Here is a 10,352-nt window from a genome sequence, read left to right as displayed (position 1 = left end):
AAGGCAAGGAGTCTAGCTGTGAAAGTACAAAAGTCTAAGTCTAGCTTCCTAACAGACAAAATGTTCTAATGCTGTCTTGCCAAGTCTGGCAGCATACAGACTGCATGACATACATGAATACCTGATGATTGTCACCACATGTGAGGGACTGGACTTGATTAGAGGCTAATAAGGACTCCCGAATTATAACTTCTATAAATAACACATCTTTAGCAGAACAAGATATTAGCAAATATTGGGAAAATGTACTTGTGAAGGAGGACAAGAGATTACCCAGGATGCTCACTCAGTGAGTAACTAGCCTTAGCTAGCATATTCTGGCAGCATGAACTTAAAGATTCAATTATTTTTACAGATCGATGAGAGGGTAGCAGAGCTTTTTGTTGTTGCCCCCCACAACACTTTCATCATTATCTGTCCGTGAGGAAAGAGAAGCCTAAATTACTGACTGTAATCTCTTGAAATACAGGAGAGGTCCAGTTTTCATGGTTCTTGTAGTTCCTGCATGCTAAGTTAACTTTCTTTATCTGTAGTAGATTTTAAACATCGTTTCCAAAAGAACTCCTAAGATGTTAACAACAAAATTTGGGTAAAAAACTTAGTCTGGATTTGGGAGGAGACAAAGGGAAACTGTTTTTAATGTTAGCTTGGAATAAAATTATGACCATCATTCAGCTGTAGACCTGTTTAAAGCTGCAGCCAGGACTGCTGCTCAGCAGAAGCCTCTCAACAACCTGTCTGACAGTCAGATTTGCTAATGTGGATATGGCCTTGAGTGCAGCAAGAGGCAAATCATTAGGCAGGCGTCTGGCAAAGACCCTAAGAATCTGCCAAAGGTGCGTACAATAAGCCAAACTTTTGCCACTTGACTTTGGTCCTCTACACAGAATCTAAACTGTCACTGGAAAAATTTAGGAGTAGCTAAAATGAGTAAGGTTGAAAGTTACATTTACTATGTATAATGTTTCTAGACTTCTAGGGCAAAGGTTATTTGTTGTGGAGAGACAAATTGAAGAAACAACTGGAAGTTGTCTCACCAGAAGGGTCTACAGAAAGCAGCTGAAAGGAATCATGGGGGAAATTATTCCTATGTATGCCAGCATGTTCTCTAAGCATTATGTAACACTTAGGAGAAGTAATATGAAGCATAAATCTGACTTACATTTCAACAAGGAAGAGTTACTGTCATCCCTTAGGCTGCATTACTCCACCTCAGTATGCCGTGAGAGAAAGTTAAGCTGAGTGTTGGCAGATGAGTCGATAAAACCATCTGCATTGCCTTTAATATCTCCTGCTGTGAATGCAGCCTGTGGCAAACACTGGAAACATGAAGTACAGGAGAAGCAACCTCAGACACTCTCACTCCCATGGCAGTGGGCAACAAAGAGTCTAAGCAAAACTGCAGAAGTAGATTATTTCGGTAAGGAGACTTTTCTGTCTGGGCACGACCAGATCAAGTGGCCCCTAAGAAAGAAGAAAAAAGTCCCTTGCTGACCTCAGGCAACTTGTTTCAATTGCATAGAAAGCCTTTGACTGCAATTTAGGACAGCTAATTAGTTAATCAACTAAGATAAACTTGCTGATGTGGGAAAATAATAGGATTATCTTGGCAACATGCTCATGGAGAGTGACCCTGGACAAGGCTGCAAACCATGGAGTACAGAAAGATGCCCTTAAGATCAGTATACAGCCTATTTTAGGGTGTTGAACCTGGCTGCAGACATTGTTAGCAGTGTTTCCCTCTTGTGAGAAAAAGAAATGTGCCAGCAAAGACTGTGTCAGCAAGGATCCTTGTACATGGAATATCCCTAACTATGAAACCTGATGACAGACACTTAAGGCTGTAGGGATGAGTTCCAGTACGGATACTCCAGTACAGTGCTACATCTAGTTAAAGATTTCCCTGCTTACTGCAGGGGGGTGGGACTAGATGACCTTTAAAAGTTCCTTCCAACCCAATGCATTTTATGATTCTCTGATCTTACCTCAGCAGGCTGCATCTGCAGTCATCAAGGAAAGAAGTAATCCAGGTAAGGGCAAGAGTTTATACTGTTATCCTTTTAGATAATAAGAAAGTATAAAAAAGTAAGCTTCATCTTTAGATTTCACACCACAGTATGGAGGTCAGAAAATGAGACCCATGAGCATGAAACACATACCCAAAACCTGGCCACATGGTCCCTGATATGATCAAAAGTTGCCTTGGAAGGATACGAAGCATTCTGTGTACTAAAGCACACATGGAAGCATGGTACGTGGAACACGTGGAAGCATGTTGTACATTGACATACTAGTGTGTGGCAATAAAAGAATTAGTGCAGAAACCCATGAACTATTGTCAAGCTGCCTGAAAGGCCTCCATGTCAAGCTTGTGGCTATATTTGCAGAGCAGCATGGCAAAAGCTGTGTAAGTATAGCAAGCCATTTTCCGAGGCTGGAGAGGTGCAGGCATGTTAGACATTTTCCTACAAGATTAAAACCTTAAGGAGGACTATGAATGTTAGAGATCCTTGGCTTTGGTTCAGAGAAGCACCTGGAAACTTGGATACATCTAATGTCACTCCTCCAGCTGGGTAGGAAACTCATAAAAATAAGCATTCTTAAAAAATGTTTCATGATCCCAGATCCCAGGCAGTATTGTCATACCCAGATGTCCTGCTGCTTTTGGTATTCCTGCTTTTACATGAGTTTGCTCCTGAAAATAATGAGTACAGGTTTATAAGGAGGGATGAAGAAGACACTGAAGCTTTGGCAAGAGTTTGGTTTCTGAAATCAGGTTGAATGTCAAGGATCGTTTTCTCTGATCACTTTTCATTTGCAGGCATTTCAGCTGACCTGAGGTGTTCCATATTTATCCTACATAGGATTCATGAACTGATGTGATTAGAAAAAAAAGTAGTTTATGGACCTGAATGTGCCTTTACTCTCTCAAGTACAAATCAGGAGTAAAATAAAATTAGTGTGAGAATGACACCCATATATTTTTCAGTTACACCTCAGTCTGAAGATTATGTTGTGGGAGTGGGAGAAAAATGCAAACTGGTAAATCATACATGCTGCTTAGACATTGAATTGCTTTCCTCAGAATTAAAGAAATTGTGAACATTTGAGAGAACTGTAATGCAAAGGCAGAGGTGTCAGCAGGATACAATTAAGTTGTGAATTGCCAGGCAGAGATGTAATATGGAAAACCCTTATCTGTTGTGAGCAATTCTATTTGGATTACTCATGGAAATTTCAGTCAGATTTCTCACAAATACTTCTGAGAACTTCATTGGCTCTCCTGTAGCTATTTGATCTTCCTTTGCTGAAATAGTATTACTTTTGTGAATGTACCCATCTCTGCATGCATTCTCTTGTCCTTCATATATGTCTGCTTTCACTTGTGAAAGTTGTGTTCCTGTTTTATCTTATATTTAATGAGCTATAGATTGTTGCAGTGTTTTATGTATTGTATTTAAAGTATCAATACAGATATGCCACTCTCTATAAAATGAAGAATATCTCATATATGGAGAAATTAATCATTTCCAGGGGAAAAAAAAAATCTAAATTATAATTCAATCAAGGCAATTCTGTTCTTTGTTTTCAGACAGGAAGTGCATTATCTTAAGAAGACCTGAAACTCATCTGCAATTGCAAAGTTATCATTCTTTTATACAAACAGTATAATTAAGTGATGCCAACTATTAACAGAATAAAGACGATAAATTGTATTTTCCACACAAAAGAGATTCTAATTAGTTCCTGACAGAAAGTTGTCCTGATACAATGCATTATTTCTTGTCTTACTGTTGAGACTATTGTTGATGGGCTAAGCTACAAATGCTAGAAGTGGGTATGTACACTCCCCACTAATTGGTGTTCAGGGGTTTTCAAGTGTCCATTTTAGAAATAAAAAAAAGCATCATTTGCCTGATGCAGTATGTGGAGTGATCTTTTTTTCTGGGTAAAGCCTGTATTTCTTGCCTCTTCAGGACAGAACTTCAGAGATCATATCATGTATTGTGGAAAAAATTTGAAGGTTCAGCCTTAAAAAGGAAGAAACAGGAACAACTTTTCACATTTCCTAAGGCCATTTTACAGAATCCCTCCTTTCCTGGTATTTTAATAATCTGTAACAGATGAACATGTAGTTTCTTGAGTATATACTCACTGAGAATATCTAGTTAATCTTTCAGGACCCTGAATACATTAATATAAAGGACTGACAAATACACCAGAAAGCTACTGCATAGCCTGAAGCGAGGGCAGAGGCTGCAGCTGAGCAAGTGGGAAAGCTGGTTCTTGTTCTTCTTGGACGGTGGCTCCACAGATCACAGTCCAGTCTTCTCTGTTGGTTTCTGTGTGGCAAATAAGCATTGCCATCTGTGCAAGTTAAAACACCAGCATTTTTACAAATTATTTGTTTTCCAGTAGGTCTACAGGACATCCTTTATTCCTGGTGCCATGTTAATGCCTTTATGGTTTTATTTTGATAGTAATAGAAATTCATTTTTGTTCTTCTTTTGAAATAGGGATAAAGTGGTTTATACGAGCGCACACTCAGCAAGTACATCAATATGTTCTAATTAATGAGTTATCCATTCTGTGCTACAATAATTCACTTTATCTCTAGCCATTCCCAGTGAATTATTTATATAGTGACATTTATTAACAAACTGCCATTTGCATGACATCTACATTATTGTTCTTACTATTAATTATGCTTTTAATAAGTCTTTAGTGCTTAGTCTCATCCATAAAGAAAAATGGATGGTGCCCATGAAGCATTTAGCATTATCTTTATTCTATATCCCTAACACCAGTGCCAATAGCACAAGAGTAGATACATAATAGTTTAACTGGCAGTTCCTTCCTTTTGTACATTCACTTGTCCTCTTGTCTCTCCTGTATGCCAGCCTCCCTGGGTTTTTTCTGTAAAAGCAAAGGATGTTTCCCTATTAATGACTATTTAAATAAAAGAATTACATTGCTGTTGTACTTGCTTCTTTCTGTCCCAGACAATGACTATGAATTAATTAGCATTAGAATATTGGAAATTCCTATTAATTTTAGCATTTTATTTGGAACATTCTCCATGCATTATTGAATGATTTTACACCTCCTAATGCAAAACTGATTATATCTCTGCAAACGTCTGGGGGAGCGTGTGAGGTCATTAAAGTTAGATTTGCAAAGAAAATACATGGACTTCTCTCTCACATTATTGTTTGCTGTGCTGGTAGTGCTATTTTTGAGCTCTTGTTCAGAGTGGCTCATTTGTTTTGAAAGATTCTCTTACCCTTTATCCTATTCATCTGCCGTTCCAAACTTTTCATTTCACAGGGGAAATTAACTGTGTTTTTTGAATACTTAATACATTCCTACAGGAAAACAAGAACTTATGTTTTCAGCTGTTAGTGTTTTCTCCAGAGATAATGGTCACTGAAAGGCAGCCCAACATGAAAAGCAAATATACATGTCAGAAATTAAAATAACAATTTATACCATGTCTCCTTCCTATCTTCATTGCTGATAGTTTATTCTCCCCATGAAGGACGACTCCAGAAGTAATGTTGGTGTTTTGGTATGCAGGCATCTGCGTGGGAAGAAAATGAAGTTTTATTAAAAATTCTCACTGGAATCCTAAGTTTGTACTCTATTTCTGCTGATCATTTATTGTTATTTTTATCCTTAAAACAAAGGGTTTTTAAATTCATGGATTCATGGGAGCTCACAACATAATTAGCACCCTGCCAGTGGCTGAGAGAGAAACACTGGCAAATAGAGTCCCTCATGAAATCAATGAATCCCTCCATACTACTTACTGAGCAAAATCTTAGTATGTTAAACCACATAGATTTCTTAAAGAGATTTTTCTTCCTTCAGAATTGGGTATTATATCCATAACCTACATTTTTCTGTTTCAAAATAGACCTTTATTTTTTTCCCAAAGTGAATAACAACATGTATTTAGGCTTAAATTTATCACTCTGTATTAACAACATTTGCAAAATATTTACAATATTAAAGTAATATATTCCTGATGGTTATGTTCTAAAGAAAGCTATTGAACAGGGAAGAAAAATAGTGTCTATGCATCCAAAACTAGAGGTTGTTAAAATGATTAAACAGCTTTTAACAGCAGACAAAAGAAATGTTTTCTTCATTTCAGTTGGATTTGCTTCAATAGCTAGTTCAAAGTTAAGGAATGAGTTAGAAATAGAGTAAGCTGAAGCATTGTTATTTTTAAATTATCTCTGAATAAATTCTCAGTCTGAGATGCTGAGACTTATGAATTCATTCATTAACTGTATATAAATTTTGCTTTGGTAATAAACTAGTTTTAAGTATAAAATGTTTGATACATTTTTCCTCTGTATGCTACATATTTATTGCAATTTTATTTAAATAATAAAAACACTTGAAAGGTTGGATTTTTCATTTTAATTGAATTCCCATTTCTATACAAAGCAGCTTGATATAAGTCATAAGGAAATAAAAACTAATCTTCTAACAAAGAATTATCATTCATTTCTAACAGAATTCTGTGTAAGTGCAAATCATTTGAATAATTGTGCTGAACTATATCACTTCTTAAATAGGAATATGAGGTAATTTTATGGTAGCATGTGGAAATAACAAATTAAAAATTAGATTCAGCTGCAAAGGAACATTCTTTAAATGTTTATGTACCAACAACCATCAAACTCACTTGAGAAAAAAAGAATAAGGCACATTGAAAATAAGAATAACAATAGTTTTTAAGAATTTTTCACAGTGTTTGCATTTTTGAGTGAATAGGAATTATTTGAACAAAAAATATTTTAAAATCTCATGAGAAATAATTTTATATTGAATTATTTCTGTGAAAAATATTTGGCAGTTGTTCCAGAAATATTATAGTTCAGGACCTTTTAAATATGAAATTCCATGATAAACAGGAGATAGAATGGCTTGTGAACATTAAGTCCTAACTCCCTACTTTACGAGCATCTATATTAAGAATTTTAATTCAGTAGAAAATTCCAACATTTCTAAAAACAATGTAATTTGCAACTGTAAGAAAATAAAGTTTTGACATTTCCTAGTTATTAAAATTCTGTTTAAAAGTGGTGAAAGTATCAAAACTTTTTTCTTGCAGGAAGAATAAGGCAGTTAGTTTAAATTTTGATGTAACAAGATTTACATTAATTTATTTTAAGAATGTAGATTTATGCTTGCATTGTTACAGATTTAGTTTATATGTATATGATGCTGTTACTTTAATTAGAAAGACCTGCTTGCTTTTTATTAGCCTTCTTTAATGACTTATCAAAATAAATTAAAAAAAATAATATTCTTTCATTAAAACAATGACCACAGCAGATTCTGTTAAATCACACAGTTGACAGAGACACCTCTTCCTGACTTGCTCAACGTTATGAATTAATTAATGAGTTTCAAGCATAAGACTGCTAGAGAAATGTTTCATAGTGTAGCTTGATTGCCCCTCTTGTTTGGATCCATCTAAAATTACAAGGGAAAGGCAATGAAATCTCAGCAGTAGAAGACTATTTCTCAATGCTGGCTGAGCTGAAGAGGAGATTTAGTTATGTCAGTGGTGGAGAATGCATTTAAAGCAGCAAGGATCTCAACAGTTTCAACCAAGTGCTGATATACTATTTATGCCTTAACTGCATCTCCTGTTTCCTCCCAGGTCTTACTGCTGCAGCATCTCTCGTATCCCTGGCTTGGGCTTTGGCTTCCTACCAAAAGGCCCTCCGTGACTCCCGTGATGACAAGAAACCCATCAGTTATATGGCTGTTATAATCCAGTTTTGCTGGCATTTCTTCACAATTGCAGCAAGGGTCATTACTTTTGCTCTGTTTGCCTCGGTTTTCCAGCTGTACTTTGGGATCTTCATCGTGCTGCACTGGTGCATCATGACCTTCTGGATCGTCCACTGCGAGACAGAGTTTTGCATCACTAAATGGGAGGAGATAGTTTTCGACATGGTCGTTGGGATAATCTACATCTTCAGCTGGTTCAATGTCAAGGAAGGAAGGACACGCTGTAGGCTTTTCATTTACTATTTTGTGATCCTTTTAGAAAACACCGCCTTGAGTGCTCTCTGGTATCTGTACAAGGCCCCACCAATCTCTGATGCATTTGCCATACCAGCACTGTGTGTAGTGTTCAGCAGCTTTTTAACAGGCATTGTTTTTATGCTAATGTACTATGCCTTCTTTCACCCCAACGGACCAAGGTTTGGGCAGTCGCCAAGCTGTGCTTGTGAGGACCCTGCCACTGCCTTCACCCTACCCCCAGAAGTGGCCACAAGCACTCTACGGTCCATCTCCAACAACCGGAGTGTCACGAGCGAGCGGGATCAAAAATTCGCGGAGAGGGATGGGTGTGTGCCTGTGTTTCAGGTGAGACCCACCGCGCCATCCACACCTTCCTCCCGGCCACCAAGGATTGAGGAGTCTGTCATTAAAATCGATCTGTTCAGGAACAGGTACCCAGCGTGGGAGAGACACGTGTTGGACAGGAGCCTGAGGAAGGCGATCTTAGCATTTGAATGTTCCCCTGCTCCTCCAAGGCTACAGTATAAAGATGATGCCCTTATCCAGGAGCGCTTGGAGTATGAGACCACGCTGTAAACAAAACAAAACCACCACTTGAAGCAGCTCTGACATTACGCTCCAAATTAAGGGTTGACAGGAGGGCTGTAGGAATAACTAAACTGCATACTACAAGTAGAGCAGCAAGCTGTAGTGTTCTTAGTCTGGCTATCATCATGATTATCATTTGATCCACTGTGTGCAGTCTGTCTGCGGGACACTGGTACAGCAGCATCACCTGAAAGCCTCAAAAACACCCAAACCCTGACCCACACATCCAGATCAGTTACTTCAGCTGGGGAAACTCACTCACAACTCCTCGCCACTATGAAACTCTGACTGCACCACACTTGCAATCAAACCAATAGGAAAGCTCTGACCAGAGCTTTCAACTTTAGCCAGTAGTGCATTTTATTTTAGAAATGAATGATTGATATTTGCATAATCAATGGAAAATCAAACAAATAGAAAAAAAACCTTTTCAAAGATAACAAAACTGTAGCACACAGTGTTGCTGTTACAAAAACTGTTTTCTGAGGAAAAAAATAGGAACATCGTAGTCTTCAATACTCCCATAAATCAACTATTCATATTAGAATAGTTTGCAAAATAGTTCTTAAATAAAAAAATACATTGTCACATTTGTAAGGCTGTCAATGGAAAATAAACTAAATTCTGATTAATTAGGTCATAAACATTAATACTACCAGAACTGTGGGTATTTTTCTGTGGAATTTCAAAGTCTTTTTAAATGTAATTCAAGTTCTTTATGTTATTTTCAAGAGAAATCCTATGCAGCTCACTTATGGTTTTCAGGAGAAACAAGGAGCTCTAGCACGTAGTGATGTAAATTAAATGATAATCATGATTCAATTTGCAAAAATAAATATGTATATGTAAAAGAACAGGGAAGTATAGTTTTCGTATTCTAAACTTTTTGGAGGACCCCATTCAGATATTTCAGAAGAAACTGTGAGGTGATGAACACACTGACACTTCTCTGTTTCAGGACTGAGAATGCATGATTCAGTGTGTGAATGTATGCAGGGGTGACAAGAGACTGTGACATGCCATACCCTTCTAGTGCCAAACTTTGTATAACTGCAAGGTTGATATTGCCTGAGGGACAGATAACGAGTGGCACGAGCCCTACCAGAACAAGAAGCAGGAAAGACCAATCAAGTTCTCAGCGTGTAGAGACAGCTCTGACTTTGCCCACCCGAGGTGAAAGTGATGTCTTTTAAAGGCTGTCAGCCACCTCTTAGTAAGTATATTCACTGAAGTATAATATAAGCAAGTTATGTGGAAGATCCTCTTCTGCCTGTTCAAGACTTATGTCCAGATACGTCTAAAAGTTGCGTTGAATCTCTTGTAATAGAGTGCTTTTGCTGCAAGCTTTTGGGTTTTAAATACCTCCCTAAATCGAGTCAATGGTATCCTCCTTTATGTTAAAAGTATCCCCTGATGGTGCTTTCAGATGCATTAAAGGTGCAAGTCAAAATTTGATAGTATTTTTTTTAAAGTTGGTGCAGAGTGAAAAACTCATAAATTATTTCAATATTTTTGTAAAGTAATAAAATGGTAGAAAAAGGTTACTTTTTATAAACCTCGAATCTTTTAATACATCTCATTCTCTTTATAGCTTAGATTTTAAGAATCAGTCCATAAATTTTATCAACTAGCTTCTGCGGGTTGACATAAACCTGGTTTTCACACATTATGGATTTGTTTTGCAGTGTAATGCCATATGAAAGCCTACATGG

At 37.2% G+C, this 10,352-nt stretch overlaps 1 protein-coding gene across 1 annotated transcript; it reads left to right on the top strand.

Moving 5' to 3' along the window:
- Nucleotides 1–7,681: 7,681 nt before the first annotated feature.
- Nucleotides 7,682–8,628, top strand: LOC104274003 (XK-related protein 4; the record flags this gene model as incomplete). Its single annotated transcript, XM_009869511.1, has 1 exon — nucleotides 7,682–8,628. A coding segment is annotated over one exon (947 nt), but the record flags the coding sequence as incomplete, so codon positions are not given.
- Between the last annotated feature and the right edge of the window lie 1,724 nt (nucleotides 8,629–10,352).

This window comes from Apaloderma vittatum, unplaced genomic scaffold (genome assembly GCF_000703405.1).
Source record: "Apaloderma vittatum isolate BGI_N311 unplaced genomic scaffold, ASM70340v1 scaffold17165, whole genome shotgun sequence".
NCBI classification, from domain to species: domain Eukaryota; kingdom Metazoa; phylum Chordata; class Aves; order Trogoniformes; family Trogonidae; genus Apaloderma; species Apaloderma vittatum.
Note: the sequence above shows the minus strand (reverse complement) of the source record. Positions and strands in the feature narration are given on the sequence as shown.